The sequence below is a fragment of the Nothoprocta perdicaria genome, unplaced genomic scaffold (genome assembly GCF_003342845.1).
Source record: "Nothoprocta perdicaria isolate Ctin4 unplaced genomic scaffold, notPer1 scaffold_156, whole genome shotgun sequence".
In the NCBI taxonomy this organism is placed as follows: domain Eukaryota; kingdom Metazoa; phylum Chordata; class Aves; order Tinamiformes; family Tinamidae; genus Nothoprocta; species Nothoprocta perdicaria.
The window spans coordinates 750,351-768,959 of NW_020454716.1; the positions used below are offsets into that span (position 1 = coordinate 750,351).

The window sequence follows — 18,609 nt, forward strand, 5'->3', positions numbered from 1 at the left end:
GCTGCGCTGCGGCGGGGAGCGAAGCCTGCTCCCTCCCGGGACCCTCCGCTGCCCTTTAAACCTGCGCACCCCCGTTCGCATCTGTGCGCGCCGTGTGTGGACGTAGCTCTGCCCGAGCGCTGTGGGGAGATAGCAGCCAAGTCCCACCGGCGCAGGCAGCTCCCCCAGGGAGGCCTGTGGCTGAGAGAGCAGCGAGTGCCTTGAGTCCTCCTCAGAGGAGCAGCTTCCAGCAGGGGCTCAGAGCGCTCTGCAGGGCGAATGGAGGGAGGTGGAGAGCTTTTTTTGGCTGAAATTTATGCTTCCTCCCTGGAAAGTAACTTTTTTTCCATTTCACAGAGTGCTCTTTTGCAAATCCAAGAGCAGGCAACCAAGCTTCCAGAGCAAACAGTTGCAACAAGCATTTTTCCTTTTTTTTTTTTTTTTTTTCCAATGAGAACATCTAAAATGTCATCGCATGGCAGCAACTGCGCTGAGACAGAGCTGAAGCTGTGTGGTCTGAAAAGGCCAAGTGGCTGGGAGGGGAGGAGGCAGGCGGGCTCCTGCAGGAATCTCTCTTATGTAAATATATTATTTTATATTCTCATTTCCAGTAGGGTTTTGCCTTGGCACTTTAAGTGTTGTGTGCGCTTTCTCACGCGCTGCCTGCTGCGCCTGTGCTCCTGAGCATCGCAGGGCAGGGGCAGCCCCAGGAGCAGGGCATGGGCTGTTCTCTTGGCTGGGTCTTCACTCTCCCTTTGACCCTTATCTGCAAGTGCGTAAATTGCAAATCYGCATTTAGTTACCCTTCCTGGGCAGGGAAAACCTTTTAGTTATTACAGTTCTAAGGCCACTGCAGAAGGAGCTAAGCAGACCTGGCTCCTGACCGTGCAGCTTAGAGACATCCCCAGGATGCGAGAAGGCTACAGAAGAGGTTACTGGTGGAGACAGGTTCCGAACGCCACACAGGAAAGGGCTGTTGTACCCAAGCTTGTCATTTGCAAAGCCGAGGAGTCGATGATGCGCTGGCTGCTTTAGGAAGGAGCCTGGTTCCCATCTTTGCTGAGTAAAGGGCACTGAAAATTGGCTTCAAGTCCTGGACTTGTTTTTTCTCCTATGTGCTTTTGCCTCTAACCAGGAGTTTAGTTACTCCATCTCAAAGAACCTTAAGTGTCCTTTACGACAGGTACAGTCGGTACAGTGGAAGTCGGAAGAATAATAATAAGAAAAAAATGAACCTGTTGCATTAATTGTTATGTTTTCTTTTCCAAGCCTTGTTCTCAGAAGCTGTTGACTTTGTGACTACCACACACACATCCTGGATTATAGCTCACTGACAAAATCAGGATGACAAAAGGTTAGTTTGTGCTGACTKTTATCACTGTCATTACTGTACGTGGTGTGCTGTGGGAAAGGAAGATGGGTCTTACAACTCCCCTCTGTGTCTTCCCTACTCTAGTGCAGCACCTGTGAAGCTGAAGCTGTGCTTCACAGATCAAGCGCTGCCTCTCTTGGTAGAACAAGAGGCTGGGCAGCTTCAGAGGGTCACGGATGCAGGGCTCAGAAGGGCTCCAAGAGACTCKGGTCTATGTCTTTGAAGTGAATCAGCATCTGCATCAGTTGTTTAACATTTAAAAGAAAAAAAATCTAGCGTCGGAGATTCTGCATCCTAGATAACCTGCTTGATCACCACTTTGATATCATTTACATGTGTTTCTTCTTAGCCAAGCCAAATCATATTTACCAGTTGAGCAGATTTCTCAGTGTCCATGAAGAAGAGCTGTGCACTTTCCCCCCTTCTCATGGCTTTTGCTATATGCAGGCTCTTCTCTTCAATCTTATTCTCTTCAGCTTATCTTTTCTAGACTAAACACAGCCAGGTCTTTGAGTCTTTTCTTCCAGGACGTGCTTTCTAAACTCTTGTTTTTTTTGTTTTTGTTTGTTTTTGGTTTTTGTTCTTTTTTGGTTTGATTTTTGTTTGTTTGTTTTGTTTTTCTTTCCACTAGAATATCTGATTTTTAGATCTATTTTATAGAGTACAGAATGCAGGCTGTTGGTCTAGGTCTTGCAGGTGTGGAGTACAGTGGAATTGCTCCCTCCATGTCATGCGCATAGCTTTATGTCCCAAGATGTCCTTTTCCTCTCTTACAACAGGCTTACATTGCTGATACATAACTATTTTTTGACTCGTGTGTCTTTCTCTCCCTCTCCCTCTGTCCTCACCTTTACTGTGATTATTTTGACAGTATGCTAAAGTTAGATTTAGTATAAAATCTTGAGCTGGTTTGAATTGGTTATATAGAGTTTTTGGGTTAAAAAAAAAAAAAAAGTGGTGAGTTTCATATGGGTCTGTAGAGTTTATGCTTCACCATATATTATTTTGCCACAGAAGGTTTTCTCTCCATAGCTGGTGACTTCCTGAGTTCCTTCTTGCATCCCACCTGCTCCTCCTGTCTGTGGTCATTGTGCCTGGATCTCAGTGTCCTCCTTTTGGGAAGCTGAGCAGCCCTGCCTGTTCACTTCTCTTTGGTTGCTCACTGCAGTTGGGCCTTCCTCCTGCAGTTCAGGCAGTGAATTTAGGAGAGGATGGAGGCTTTAAACATTGTTATTCTGATGCTTTACTCTGGGCTTGCTCATCCACGGGATCACGTGAGAGCACTGCAGGGAGGGTGAATGAAGCAGTGGAGGCAGAGGGGACAACGCTGCCCCTTTCCAATGCAGCCAGCCTCTAGATTGATACCTGCAGCCTGAATTTCATCTTGATGATTTCAGGCTCTTTTGTGCTTCTGTTACTTAAATCATTGTTATCTTTATCACTTTATCTTCTAGGTACTACAAACTGATCACTTAACTTGATCAAGAACCTTTCTGAGGATTGAAGTTACTAGTGTGTAACTCCTTAAGGCTTCTCCCTGTGTCCCCTCTTTTTTTTTTCTTTCTGTTTATTAAGGTAGGTGAGGCATGATGCTTCTCCARCCTTCAGGGGCCTTCCCACATGATCTCTGCAAATCTTCAAAGATAGTCATTCCTGCCTCAGAGATTACTTTGGCTACTTCCTTAAATGCTTTCCGATGAATGCCGTAATTCCTTGCCAATCTACAGCTATGTGTTTAACCCATGCTTTTTAAACATACTGTTCTCCTATTTCCTAATTCATTTTGATAGACACTTTTAACTTTTCTTCCGAAGATAGGAGCAGACATTTGTGCTCAATCTTTGCATCAGTTGCTTTCCTTTCTTGTTTGCCAATGGAAGTGTATTTTAGCTTTATTTTCCTCTTCTAACATGCCTTCTTCTCTCCCATTTTTATTTTGTGACTGAGGGTTATTAGTAAGAGCTCTGATTTAGTCTAAGAATCTAAATAACCAGTGCCCTTACAGGGAAGAGTAAAAATAGGGCAAGTATATATGACACTTCCCTGGACCACTCAGCCAGCCTCCAGCTGCTTTTAGACATGGGGATTTCCTGAGTCTGTTACAAGTTGTCTGACTATGAGCAGCCAATACCCTGATGCTTCTTCTGTGTCCTGMTGAATCCATGTAAAATTTTCCATCCAACCAGTCCTTTGGGAAGTCCTACTATATGTTACCTGCCAGGGAAGAGCTATATTTGGGCATCTTGTTTGTTTTGCAGCTGATCCCCGCTGGCTTCAGGTCACGAGCTCATGTCATTAGAAAAGACAATGAACAGTCTAACACTGCTAGAYTATTTGCACCACTCTGATTTTATAGACCTCCGTCCCGTTACCTCTCCAGGGACCGTAGCAACTGAGACCTTTCCATTGGGATGTTGCTGTATGCTCTCACAACTGCTCTCCTCTGCTCTTTTCAGAGGCTGGCGAACCCAGCTGAGACCACATAGAGATGACAAAGCAAAAGCATCTGCTTGATGGGACACTCTCCTTGCTACTGCTCGTGGCCTGTGAAGCTCAGCAGCTCCCCAAAAGTCATGTTGCCACAAGTTCCAGTCCTCTGTGTGAGAAGGAGGCCAAGTCCTGGGAAGGCCTTTTCAGTAGTGARCGGCTGGACGCCTGGGTCTGTTCCCTCATCGCCTCACTCATGGTGGGGCTGAGTGGGGTCTTCCCCTTGCTGGTGATTCCTTTTGAGACGGGAGCTGCTCTGCACTCAGAAGGTAAGACTGCTGCCGAGGTTAGCCTTTCTGAGGCTGGAAGTCCTGGATTGTGATTGAATGGCACGGGGATAAAGAGGACCTTGGATCATCCCAGGGTAACAGGAATACTGCCCTCTAAAGCAGACACAGTTTGTTGCTTTAGGCCATACCCATCAATTTGATAGGTTGGTTCTGGCTGGAGCTGGTCAAAAAGCATCATTTGGGATGTGTGCCATTGGGATATGTGTCATGGGGAGTTGCTTGGTTCAGGACGCGCCCCACACACACACACCGCTGTTTCAGCCAAGTGATGCATTTGCCCCTACTGTTCTTTGAAAATTTGGCTTGCAGATGTCATTTTGTCCCTGCTCTTCTTTGAAAACTTGGCTTGCAGATGCTTCTAATTTAGGTTTCTTTGTGCAAAAATCTCAGCTGGAGATGTTTTGGCTCCAGGCTGAGTTATAACCTTTTTTTTCTTTCTTTCTTTCTTTTTTTTTAAGCTGGATCACATCGTTTGAAGCAGTTTTTGAGCTTTGCAATTGGTGGGCTACTGGGGAATGTGTTTCTGCATCTGCTTCCTGAAGCTTGGGCCTACACATGCAGTGCAGCAGCAGGTATGAAAGCCCCTCCGCCCCCTCCGTGCCTAGAAGCAGCTCAGACTATGGSTACTTCTTCTGATGCTTCTTGAGTCTCTTCCTTTTTGAAAACACACACACACACACAAAAGTTAGATTGGGTCAGCCAGTCTACATGAGCAATGATCAATCCACATTGACAGCTGAACACATCCATCATTTCAGGTGGGAATACTGCCCCATTCTAGGGAATGTCTTCCCTAGAAATTTGACCCTATCACAGTGCTACTCACAGCCTCTTTCTTAATAATCAGGTGTGCTCCCTGGGTACTTCAATCAGTGGAAGCCCAAATGTGCTRCCCTCTCCAGCTCTGGTCAAGATGAAGTGTGAAAAATTGACTCTCTAGAGCTATTGGCTGAAATGGAGAGAAGGAAACAAAAAGAAGTATGTGGAAGAGCCCATTACTGGCCCATAAGCTAAACACTGGTTGGGTTGAGGTAGTGAGTGTGGTACTGGTGTATCCTCTTCATCCCTCAGATACTCAGGCTTGTTGAAACCTGTAGTGATAATATTTCTGTCTTGAAAAATTGATGACATGAGAAGCCAAGTACTGCTTAATCCCATCTATTCTGCAAACCATGAAATCCTTTCCCTGCTGAGAATCTGAGTCTGAGAAAGGGAAAAGGATGGCCTGGGTTTACCAGGCTCCACTGCACCCATGACCTGAGATTTCAGATCTTCTGTGGATCAGTAGGTCTCTTAATTTTCTCCCTCTTCACAGTTCTAGCACTGTCTGTAGAACTTGGTGCCTTTTTTTTTTTTTTTCCTCTCTTGTCTTCTCTACAGCGGTTTGGTTTCCCAGTGACTTTGCCTTCTTGCTGTAGCTTGTTTACTTTTGCCAGACCATCCTGAGCGCAAAGGTTTCCATGACCCATATATGCCCCACTGCAGAGTTTTTTTTCTTTTTTTTTTTTCTTCTTCCTTCTACTGTAACGTGACATCCATTTCTGTAGCCAGGCTGAATGGATGATTATCTCACAGGCTTGGCTGCAACTGAAAAAAGTTTATAGCTTTGGGCTTAATAACTTAGCCAGGTGTGGCAGAAAAGGGAAGGTGAGTCCTACAGCTCTGCTAATGGGGAGGGTTGTCTGGGCTTGCAGCTCAGTAGACCCAGCTGCAAGATTTTTGTTGATACCAGCAGGCAATATCCCCTCACATTTGAAGCTTAGACATTCTTAGTATTGTTAGCAAACAGTTTTGGTTGCCCTACAGAAGTAAAGGGGTGTTGGGGCTGTCAGTTGCAGTTCCCTGGGAAGAGGGCATCTCTTTAGACTGAGTAGATGAAACTAATTTGCTGTGAGCTATGTTTGCTCCTTACTCCTCAGAAGGACAGTGGAAACACCTCCTRTTTTTTCTTGTTGTCTTGGGAGTCTTGGTTAATCTGCCTGGAACAGGATGTGTCCCTATATGGGAAAACACTGTATCTTTTTTTTCTCTTGTCCCTCAGGAGAAGGGCAGAGCTTTCAGCAGCAGAAACTTCTTGGTCTGTGGGTGATCATTGGTCTCCTGACCTTCCTGGCATTAGAGAAGATCTTCCTAGAGAAAGAAGAGGATTGCCCGGGTGTGGTGAGTAGCCAGAGGGGAGGGAGTACCACTGTGCTTGGTTTATGAGTCAGGCACATATGTCCTATACTAAGCACCTCCTCTGCCCTATTGCCATGTTCTGCAAATGGGTCCTGAGCTGTGAGTAGCTGCTTGTCAGCTTTTTGCAACTTCTTTGAGACCAGGCTGTAGGCAAGGTGTTTCATCTTCAAGATTTGGTTTTGTGGTTTTATCTGAGATTTCTTATCTCTGAGGTGGTTTTGTTCTCTGTCACATGCGTAAAAGAGAACTCCCCTTTTATGTGGCCTGGGAGCTTCTCCTCTGAAGAGGAGACTTTCTCAAGCAACCTTTGGAGTATGACAGGTGACAAATGTATACTCCATTTGGTGACCTTGACCTGCTGCTGTGGGTTTCACTTCTGTCTTAGAGTTCTGTCCTTCTCTGGAAGGCATTCCTCACCGTCCTCATCTCCTCAGCGCAGTCTTGACCAGGCCCCTGTTTTGTGGAGCAGATATTGTGTGGAAGAAGGGGTTTATGGTTGGCCAGGCAGTACAGTGCAGTGTTTCAGGCAAGGGTCACCCTGCACCACGGGGTATATTAACAAAGTAAGGGAAGGTAACTTCAGAACAGAGGAGCATGGCTAGTCCTTGCAGGCTGCACAGCTTGTAGCAGCAATTTCTGTTAACTATTGAATCCTTGCTGGGCTGAGTTCTTGAGAGATGACACTGGAAATCAGGCACTGTGTAGCCAGATCTTATTCTGCTTTAACATGAGATTTTTAAACTCTGAAAGGAATTTACCCTTCTAATATGAGAGAGTAAAGTCTCAGATGGACACACTGTGTTGTTTGAAAGCAGACAATCCTAGCTATAGAATAATTCTCTGAATTTAGTTATCCTGGTGTTCTGGAGAGAACAAGTGTTTCCTCCTCTTTCTTCCGCTGCCCAGATCAGGTCAAGAGAAATTCAGCTCCATCTTTCCCATGGGATATGGCCCATAAGCTCTGTCTCAAACTCAGTCTCTCTTGCTATTTTCCGTTTCCTCATAGTTGGGAAAATCTTTGCTCATGTTGTCTAACAGTTTGTTAGCCAGTTAGCCTTACAGATGAAGTTCAAATACGTAATTCCATTTTACTAATGTGACAAAAAACTCTATGATATCTGTCTCATCTCTGGTAGTTGTAGCTATTAGAACAAGATACCAAAGCTACTGATTTGGGCTGCAGCAACAAAAGGAATAAGGTTGATAACTGGATTTCTCACCCCAAATCATGCTCTTTCTTGGGGCCAAAAAAAAAAAAAAAAATACTGAGAAGTTGTTTTTTCCCTAATTTAGGGTTCTGGTTGTAAAGCACCAGAGGGGAAGATTTCCAATGGAAGTAGTTTTCCCCTTCAGAAGGTGGCAGGCAGACCCCAAAAAGCGGGAATGGTTTCAGCTCAGTGTAATGGCTCCTCTTTCCAGTCTCGTCCAACAGACAACAGGATCAAGGTAAGACATCCACAAGCAAACTTCTAGATGCTTTCTATTTTATGCTTTCTCAAGCAAATATAAAGAGCTCTCTGTGGAAAGTACTGTTACGGAGTGGGAACTTGGTGTTTATCAGTTATGCTTGTTTTTGCTCTTTCAAAATGTTCACTGGAGCTATAACAGGCTGGAAATAGCAGACATACTAGAGAAAATCTGCTCTGCAGCTCATTCAAGAAAGGCGAAGTCACGTTACCAGACATGTCTTCATAATGGCCTGTTTTGACTGAATCCTGACAYCAAAACACTTGTACATTTTTTTTGCACTTGTACTTTTTTTAYACTAAATCTTATAGTCGGTATATGTTATTCATTTAAATTTTTGGACAATGATTTCTCTTTTCTTCAGTGTCTGCCTTATAGCAGCTGTGAGTTGCAACTTCTTGTTCAGGCAACTTTTAGATGCTTTCTGGCAGTTGAAGCTATTCATCGTATAATTTAGGGGTTTGGKTTCTCAGATTAGCAAACTACTACTCCCAGAAATGGTTCTTGTTCACTTTATCTATAAATATGTGTTTCCTATCCTTCAAATGGGTGCTCACTTGATCCTATGGTGAGCTTAGTTCTATGAGCTAACAATCTGAGAACTTTATTGTTACTGTTTTTGTAGGTCTAATTCTCTGCTAATTTTGCTTCTTGAGTCAACATGCTATGTTSTCAGGCAATCTGTAGTGTTGGGAGAAGGGGATATCAGCAAGCTCATAGGACTGGAAGAGGCAGAGAAACTACTAGGCTGTGGCTAACGTTTAGATTAGCTTTGCTTTCACTTTTGGTTTTAGTTTACTGTCTTTGTACTGTGGGAGCTCTGAGTAAACATGACAGAGTAGAAGACCRCTTTTGTGAAAGAGAACTTCCAACTTTAGTCTGAGAGCCCATAAAATTGTACAAGATCACAGGAGAGTAACTAAAACAAGAGAATGTGGTTTCATGAACTAGTCCAAACCTAGATATGTAGTCAGTCAGAGTCTCTTCAGTCTTTCCCTTTAAATCTGTTTTTCTGTAACTTTGTGGCTTATCAGCATATTTTATTCAATCGTAAGGTTGGTTTGCAGCAATACTGGGAGACATAAAACTTAACTTTATCCCAAATTCTAATTAGATTAGAGTTGTATACAGTCTACTTTGCTAATATTATCTATGTTAAAACTGGTTATTGTCTATTACAGAATTAAAACAAAAATTGTCTATAATTTGGGACTATATTAATACAGACTCACTCAAAAATACATTCACTATTGGTTTGCAATCTTTTTAAAGGAGTTTAATTTTTAAAGTATATTTTAACATTTGCAACTATTACTCTGTAACTTAAATAACAGTACTGCATGAGGTCAGTGATACTAGGTAAACTGAATAACTTCATCAAAAGAGCTGAATTTTCCATACATGAACGAAGCATTCCAAATGTGAAGCACTAGATTAAGAAACAAAGAATGCAGATCACATTTATAACATAGGTACAGTTTCCAAGAAGTCAGTACCTTGGAAAAATTCCAAGGACACACAGGGGAAACTGTTGTTAGAAAGGCGCAAGGTAGGTGCTTGCAAAGAACAGAGAAACCCATGGCAGGCTGCTTTGGTTCCAGTACCCACTGAGTACTGGCCTTTTACTTTTTTTGTTAGTTTGTTTTTGTTTTTAAGAAAACAAGAGRGAAAAGGTACTAGTTAAACAAATAGTGGGAGAACTGTTTAGCGCCTCCAAGATTAATAAACTGCAATTGGTTTTCTGTGGACCACRTACATAAGAACTAGAGCAATAATGTGTTCTGGCTTAAACACTACAGGTGATAAGGGTCCTCTGCACTCAAATATAATTTGGTGCTTTCTTGTACTGCAGTCACTAGAATGATTTTACTTGTTGAGAGAATAGAGTACTTCCTTGCTCATTCTTTCTTTTCCCTGCCACGCACAGTTGTCTTTGCTTGTTTGTAGATGTATGTTTAACTGCACAGTGACATCAATTCKGCAGCATGAACATAAACACTTCATCTAGCTGCACTGTTTAAGACTGAGGAGAACCTCCTATTAGATATTTTCAGAAAGTAAATGTCAGAGGCTCATAACTGTCAAATCAACCCAGTTTATATCTGAACACTCCCAAGGCTTTGCTTCTGTCAGTGACAGCTTTTGCCACTGACAAGAAAAAAATCATAATGTTTTAATCATGAAGCTTTTTTCTCTTTTTTTTCCCCCACTATTACAGTGATATAGGGTGTGTGTGAAACTTGCATGAATAATAATTACTATTCTGTGGGGAAAACCTAGTCATCTAAAATCCCAGCAGGAAAAGGAGAAATTTTAGACAGTCACGTTAGTTCTCATTCCTCATATTTAGTCTAAAATGGCTGTGTGTTTATGAGTCTGCATGCCTTGKTTTTTTTTGTTCTCTTTTCTTACAAAACATGAGGGGAATGTGTTCTGCATCTACTGTAGAGATGTTGTTTAGATTACTACTTAATGTATTTAGGCCTGCTTAATAGGTCATTTTCATATTTAATCATGGAATGCTTTTAAAATTTTAGAGCCTTTGAAAATATCTTGAGATTGTGCAGTAGAAAGTGCTGTGCAGAAAGGTGGTGCCTTCTGAGGGAGAGACTTGACTGAAAGCCCTACCTGAGCTGCAGCTCATAGGTGAACATGTTATTTTATTTGACCACAGCAAGAAGGAGGATGCCTCATGCACAGGTCAACAGAAATGGGGAAGAGCAGAAGACAAAAAAAGTGTGCTGATGGCCTGACTATAAAACTCATCAGCACTTGAATTCTTCCAGCTATACATTGGTGCCTGGTGCTATGGTGAAAGAAGAGGTTAATGCTCTAGTTTCTAGACTGTCTCACAGGTTGCTGCTGTGTAGCTGGAGCCAATGTATGCCAGCTCAGTTCTTGCAGCCCAGGAACAAACTGGTAGATTAGCTACCACCCAGACTGGTGCACCATGTCTGCAGCCAGCACTCAGTAATCTTTGTTAAACATGATGGGAAAACAGAAACTGTGAGCAAAAGGGCTGGGGTGGTATCCTTATAAATCAGTTTGGCCCACATAACCAGAATTTGTGTGGAAGCACTCGTAGGTGTAGCAGTGGTTAGCATGATAGGGAAGTCTAACATGGAGGCAGACTCATGTAGGGAAGTGGGCACATGCCTGCAGTTTTCAGAAACGTGTTTGTCAGCATGTGTATGMATATACATGCTATCCAGCCTTCTAGTGGGTGGATTTTTGGTGACCACCATTACTATCTTTTCTCTTGTTATTCTTTCTTAAGGGAAAGCAAACCCACAAGCACAAGCTTTTTTTAGTATAATGCCTGCAGATTTTTTTAGTTATAAAAAGCAATTTCAACAGCATTTGTTCTGCTGCACTGTTCTTGCCAGCTCTTGAGGAGATATTTAACAGTTATATAATAAAATACATGACTAGAAGACTAGGTTAGGTCATATTTATAGCCAGTCGACTTGTGTAAATTAGKGTTGCCTAGAATTGGTTTGATTTACAATCAGTTTATTCTTATATTTTGGCTATATATTTTTCCTTTTTGCTGCTTTTGTCTCTCTCTATATCTAGACCTTGTCATTTGCCCTTTTTCTCTCTCTCCTCCTCTAAGGTAGATTTTCTAATCTTGGACAATCTAATCTTGTCTACCCCAAAGCATAGTTTACTTTAAGACCGAATACAGCATTTAAGTTGTATCTATGCAGTGATGTCAAAATCTTCATCAGGAGTGCCATGTCTTGCTCAGTGTCATTTGATCATGGCTGCATATAACCTGTGCCGGATCTTGTCTGGTGTATGCTTTCATTTAAGTATCCTCCCTTATCAAGAGTTCTTCCTTCTCTTTGCAGATTAGTGGATACCTCAATCTGTTGGCCAACACCATTGATAATTTTACACACGGCCTAGCAGTAGCAGCCAGCTTCCTGGTGAGCAGAAAGGTAAGGTATYTGTCGCACGCTATATACTGGAGATACCCATCCTAAAGTGTGATGCAACATACAAAAATACCGAAGATGTGAGGAATCTCTCCTATTTTCCGGAAGCTTCTGGGAACACAGAGAAGTATTTTCAGTAAGAAGCAGCCCTGTCCTGGCCCTCTGAGCCAGAGCTTCTTCAGTCTTTCGGAGAATTTTGTCCTTTGTACTGACATGTGAGGAAAGGTCATCTGCCTTTTCACTGAGAACTGGTCACTTCTAAACCTTGAGTAACAAGAGTCTTAATCTGGAGAATGGGGCCTTCACATGCTGAGGMATGTTTCAGCCTTTCAGAGTGAGGACTATTTCCTAATCGAATTCTCTTTTCTGCTACAGGTTGGGCTCCTAACCACAACAGCAATTCTCCTGCATGAAATCCCACATGAGGTGAGAGGGCTCTTATCCTGCTGTCCTGAAGGACTGAAGGGATGCTTCATCTGCTAAAAGATAATGACTAAGTCTGAATAACATTTCCTTGTCCCTTGAAAAGATGCTTCTTCATGGAGACTGACAAATGAGAAGTTAAAAGAAGTCTTGAAGCACTTGTCTTGTTAAGTTGTCTCGTTAACTTGMCTTTGTGTTTGGGGATATTCATATGCATTAACTGTTGGCTCTTGGTTTTCTTAGGTAGGGGACTTTGCAATCCTACTTCGGGCTGGGTTTGATCGTTGGAGTGCAGCCAAGATGCAGCTATCCACAGCATTAGGGGGGATTCTAGGAACCTGCTTTGCAATATGTGCTCAGTCTCCAAAAGGAGCAGGTAAGGCTCCCTGGGGCTGCTATAGGGAGGCTTGTGGTAGCCATGTGTGGTAGCCATATTCATCTTCTATTTTCTCTTGTGATTTTGCCTCATGACTAATGAAATCTTCCTGTATTTGCAGGAGAAACAGTTGCCTGGATCCTCCCTTTCACTTCTGGAGGATTTTTGTATATTGCCTTGGTAAATGTTGTACCTGATCTCCTGGAGGAAAAGAATCCTTGGTAGGTGCTCCTGTTTGGCAGCAGCCCTTCTTACTGCCCAGGAAGCAGGGATGTAACACTTCCCCATGCCTGTTTTGGGAGCACATGAATGACAGCTTTCCATGTCCCATGGACAAGTTTGTAGAAAGTGTTGTGGTAAGTGTTGAGTTGACAGGACTACAGAGATGCTGTAAAACTCCAGCTGGGTCAGTCCTAAAGGTTTTGCTGTCCCAATATGTTATCTGTGGCAGTAGCCAGTAGCATGTGCTTAAGGAAAGACTAGAGGAAGAGACTAGAGGAAGCAAGACAAGTGAAAAATCACAGAATCGCAGACATAATGATTTTTGGAAGGAGCCTCTGGAGGTTATCCAGTCCAACCTCCAGCTAGAGGAAGTTGCTCAGAACTCCGTCCAGCTGGGTGATCCTGTACCCTTGCATATCTTGGCTTCTGGCATCTAGTGGCTTAGAGGCCACTCAGCCCTGGGGCTTACCCAGAATTTAAAGCTTATTTTTCTTTATCATTCACCATTTTGTAATGTTTTATTGTATCCCACCTCAGTCACCTGTTTTCCACACCAGAATTTTCTGGTGTATTTTGCCTTCTTGTAGTTGGTAGTATCTTGGTTTCTTGGAGCCTGGCAGAGGCTGTGGCTAATTGCATTCCAAACTCATCTGCACCATTSTAGAGACCTTCCCAGGCTTGCTGACAGAGCTGCAGTTGAAATGAGGCAGCTTAAAACAGTTTAACTAGGAACCTCAGCTTCTTGGCTCAACCAATTTCCTTTTGACCAAGATGGATAAAGAGCTCAAAAGACAGTTCCACAGCTGGTATCTGAGGAGACAGGAACCTCTGRTAGAGAAATGTTAATGGCAGCTGGGAGCATGCTTTTCAATTGATAACAGCTGCAGTGGCAGTGGTGTGTAGCCGCTTTAATGAAGAATAAATATGAGTTGATGCTAAATGAGTGGAAAAATTCATTAGCTTTTTTATTTTTGCAAAGTAGTTGTTGGCTCAACAAGGTTCCTAATCCCTCTGAACATGCTGCACAAGTGCTGGTGCTAGCATAAGAAAAAGGGCAGGAATAGGCTGCCTGATTTGCCTGATTTAATCAGCTTTTGTTGATTTGGAAAACTCAAATCAGACCTTTCAGTTGAATGGAAAAAATATGTTCCAGTTTATGGASCACTTCTTTGTTTGGGGTTCTGGGGAAGAGTCTTTGCTGAGTGAATCACTTCTCACAACCGCAGTCTTGTCTTTGTGACGAATCTGGAAGGGTATAGAGCAAACCAGTCAAGAGCCTCTACACTGCTGCCCAATGGGCAGCAATTCTGTGGCCCCTTCTAATTTTCCTGTTTCTTTTCCAGGAACTCCCTACAGCAAGTTCTACTCCTGTGTACAGGCATTATAGTCATGGTGCTGCTCTCACTCACAACAGAGTGACTTCTGCACAGACCTCGCGACTCCTCTCAGAGCCACTGCAGTGACTCTGAGCTGCCAAAGCAATAAGAACACTAATGTTACTTCCTGCGCGTGCACGTGTGGATCTGGCTGCTAGTATGAGAAGCAAGTGAGAAAGAGGTCTGGGTGTGCAGGCCTTTATTCCCTGGCTCTCCTATCCCTATTCTGCTAAAATCCTACACCTCAGAGCTTCCTCTTTTATGGAGCAAAAGATGGTATGAGCAGAAAAGAGCTGAACAACGGCTCCACGGAGAATGGACAGTATTTCATTCAGTTCATTATGATGGAACTGAAAGCTGTTGCGTGAAAATGAGACATGATCCCTGTAACTGATGAAGAGGTGAAGAGGAAGGACGTGTTCTACCACTCAAAGYGTTGAAGACGGAACAGGGATGGCAAAACAACAATAAATTAACAGCTTTAACTAGAACTCTCTACCATTGGGAGTTATGCCGCTAGGAAATCCTGCATTGTAGACAGTGGGGGAAAGGTCTCTTTCCAATTCAATCTCTGGCTCTTCATTGAGACCACTTGTTTCTAAAGGTACCATTAGCCTTGGTAGTCCAACTTTTTGGCATATTTTGTATTGATTTATGTTGAAATTGAGCCAGAAACTTGAGGCATTTTGGGGTCGTTCACAAGTGGCTCAGTGTGAAGATTATTTGCCTCAGCCCTAACCACTCCAGTAACCAGCATGGCATAGCTGTTCATCAGAAAAATGGTCAGCAAGTATTTCTTCTATTGCTAGACTATCAGCTCACCTATATCTGGAAGGAAAGTCATGGAGTTGCTGCTACTGACTTCCCTCCCCACCTCATCCCCTTAAGCATTAGCTGAGTGTGGTCCTGAGCCTGCTCTCGACCTGTCTCCCCAACCAGCTTCCCCAAGCCAAGTTTCAGAGCTCTCTTGAGGTGGAAAGATTGGCATGTTAGCCCTGTCCAGCATGCTAGAGCAGCCCGAGGCTGAAGTTTGGGCAAGGGCTGAACACAACACCTTCGGTCAGCTAGAGGTAACCCAATGCTGGCTCTTCCTCTGCTCAATGTAGGATGTTTAGGAACATGCTGTAACCAAAAAAAAAAAAAAAAAAAAAAAAAAGGTAGTCTAGTTCTGGGCTTTTTACCTCACAGGGGAGTTACAGTCTGTCAGGGATGAATGAGTAAGAAATAATACTGACAGTATTTCCTTAAAGGAAAGGGTGCAGCAGCAAAGAACCCAGGAAGAGCAAAATTTAGAGGGTGAAACTGCTGGTGAAAAGATTAWAAATGAGTCTAGGAAAGCTAAATGTGCTAAGAGAGAATAGGATATGAAAGGATGGCAGTAAGTATGCTTTAAGAGTTTGCTGATGTGTGACACTTGGGATTCAATTTGTTGACCATCTGAAATCAATAAAAATAAATGATGTTTCTAGTGTTTTGTGTGCATCCCAGCTGGCAGACTGACCAGGCTGCCCCTTCCAATGGGAGATTTTAGTGCTACAGAGATCTGTGCAATTGCTCGCTCATCCATTCCGCAGAGGTTATCCTTGCTCTACATAAATCTGTTAAAAAAGTGACCTTACTGGACGCAAAACAAGTGCCACAATTTGAGTTGCACCAGTTCAATTCTGTCTTTAAAGAGTTTTTGTAAATGAGTATAGCTTTCCAGGCTGGACAGGGCTAGTCTCTAATTTAGAGGGTGATCTGTCTCAGAGCAACGAGGCAGGTATTCTGCCTGTAGCAGAGGCACTTCTCTGAGAAATTCCTTGTTGACACTGTTCTATTTTTATGACCGTTTCTGCCCTACTTTTTGGAGAGAGCTGGCAAACTTGTGTCTGCTGTTCTCTCTGCCTCAGTACTGCTGTCTAAAATCTGTTCAGTGTTCCTCACTGGTAGGTTTACATCACTAACTAGCTTCACTTGAGCAATGAGAGCGCTTAGTGCATTTTTCGTTCTCTTACAAAGTTGCCCTCCTTTTCAACTACTGCCTCTATCATCCCTTTGTCACAAAGTCTGAATCGAGCATCCACTTGATGTTTTCCTGGAAGGAAGATTCATCAGATTAGCTTACAGGGACTCAGCATATTAACCCCTCATTCTAGTACTTTGTAATTATTTTTCCTTGGAAATGGAAGCCAGCTAGACCCTATTGTAGCAATCTGAAGGAAGCCCGTTTGCATAGAAAGATACGCCCACTCTTTCCCTAGATTCTTACTCAAAATGCAGCTGGCATTTAAGTCCAGGCATTACCAGGTGAGTGCACAGAAGCCAGTATTATTGCATCAGCACTGAATCTTGCTAAAACTGGAAACCGTAGCCCAGGTTTCGTGCTCTCCATTCAGGAACATGAAGTGGATGGCATTGAAGAATTAATTTCCGAGTTGCTTTTCTTGGCTGGTGCCGCAAGCCTGACAGACTGCAGTTCTTGRGAAGGTACCCTGGTGCAAGGCAGCACAAGGCTTAGAGGATGGGCTGGCTAATTTCCTGCTATAGGCAGCATCAGCCCCAGGCGAGGACTAAGGATGAAGAGCCTCGGGAGGAAACGGAGCATCACTTTGCCATATTTGTCACTTTTAGAAATGCAGACAGAATCATCTTTTTCTAGTTCTGCTTTTTTTTTTTTTTTTTCCCAGCTGCTCCTATGCGTTTCCCCCTTTCATCTATATTAGTCTGCTCTGTAAGGAGACAATAGAGRTGAAATAAATGGTTTGCAATGTGCGTTTTTTTCTGGTTTTCCATTTTGAAGCTACTTTTCTTTGCTTTTGAATTACAGAGCAGTATATTTAGTAGTCCAGACTAGTTACTTTACCCCTTGAGCCTGTGCTCTCTTAAAAGAGAGATTCCTGAACCATTCTGCTATTTCTGCTGCCATGGCATTGTAGGCCAGGAGTGTTGTAGCATATGTGGAATCATAGCTTTTGGATGTGGGTCTGCTGGCTGAGAAGGATAATTATGTGAGTTGCTCCTTTTTGAGGGGAGTGCCTGCATGGCAACTGACTGCTCAGGGAGTTTAGCAGCCATTTTTGTGATTAATGATTCCTCAGCTAAAAAACTATTAGACCTAACTGATAGTTACCTTCCTCATCACTTATCACTAAGCGGTCACCTGCTGTGTGGAATAAAGGTATTCATCATAAATCATACATGGAAGGAGCCAGGTGAGCTTGTGAGGGAATGTTGTGTCCTCCAAAAACACAGGTTTAATGTATGTCTTATCCCAYCTTTCACCTGAGAGATTTTTATGGCTATAAACAGTGAGAATCATTTACTACCATTCACTGCTTATGAAAGACCTTTTAAGGAGAAAGAAAATGACAACCTAAGAGCTGAAAGAAGATAAAGGCAGCTAAGTGACTGAAGACATGATTTCATGGTATGTGAAGGTTTTGCCAGGACTGTAGCTTTTGGAATTTTGYCCCTGGATTGACTTTGATGCCCTCTGTGGTGAAAGATCTTTTGTGTTATCTGGGGAGCAGTACCTAGAGCAATGATTGTATTTGAAAACCATTTTTCATCCTGGTGTGAGAGACTCTTAATTTAGCTGGTATGTGTTAGAAAATTCCTTCCATGGCAGCGCTGTCAGTTCCTCTCAATTTGGCTGCCTCCAAGGCACTAATGTGCAGCTGCATGGATGGTAATCCCATCTGTCCAGTCCAAACTGTKGAAGAGAGACACGCTGAAATGTTTTTGAGCAAGCTTTCTCCGTGGCTGCTGCATGTTTCCACCAGGTATAGCACTCAAGGCGAGAAGCAGGAGGCTGCTGCGAGTGGGGTCCGCAGATGGAGAGGTGCTGGTATGGTCACCTAGGCTGCACTTGCTAGCTGACAGCACAAAAAGGGAGGAGGAGGAGAGAAAAAAGGACCTGCATCTCCTACAGTTGAACAGTTAGTCTTTAGAAATAATTATTCTAATCAACCACAACTCAGGACTTTGATACACAGGGGTTACGTTTGTAATTTAGACTTACTGCACCCTCAGATCACTTTAGCTGGGTGCCAGATTTGACAAGGTGATGTCCAAACAACTGGCCTTGGGGACGAGCAGCACTGCAGTACAGAGAACAAGTTCCACAGAACAAATAGGATCAAAAGGGATTTGGTGTCCTCTGTATTTAACTAATGGCTTGGATTTAGCCTGCTCCTCACGCCTGGAAATGTCAATCTCTTTTATGCACTTGAGGCCTTGCCTTGCATTCACGGATAACAGAGAACTGAGGAGAAACCATAACTGCAAGGCCAGCATCTGCCACCACTCTATTTTACCAACACTTAAAAGAAAATGCTCGATCACGCGATTTCTGCCTTACCCGTAGCCAGCTGCCCTTCTGCGGCGCGGGCCGGGGCGGAGCGGAGCGGACAAGCGCGAGGGCGCCGCGCGACCGTTAGCGCCGCGCGACCGTTAGCGCCGCGCGACCGTTAGCGCCGCGCGACCGTTAGCGCCGCGCGACCGTTAGCGCCGCGCG

General features: G+C 43.5%; 1 protein-coding gene across 1 annotated transcript; it reads left to right on the forward strand.

The window, feature by feature from the left end:
- The first annotated feature begins 446 nt into the window (after nucleotides 1-446).
- On the forward strand, nucleotides 447-15,267 carry SLC39A13 (solute carrier family 39 member 13). The gene is made up of 11 exons (XM_026035133.1): nucleotides 447-558; nucleotides 1,249-1,333; nucleotides 3,808-4,107; nucleotides 4,587-4,700; nucleotides 6,170-6,288; nucleotides 7,600-7,752; nucleotides 11,628-11,717; nucleotides 12,090-12,140; nucleotides 12,381-12,513; nucleotides 12,635-12,734; nucleotides 14,079-15,267. The coding sequence occupies exons 3-11, from the start codon at nucleotides 3,840-3,842 to the stop codon at nucleotides 14,152-14,154; spliced, it is 1,104 nt and encodes a 367-aa protein (XP_025890918.1). The 5' UTR covers nucleotides 447-558; nucleotides 1,249-1,333; nucleotides 3,808-3,839; the 3' UTR covers nucleotides 14,155-15,267.
- Nucleotides 15,268-18,609: the final 3,342 nt, after the last annotated feature.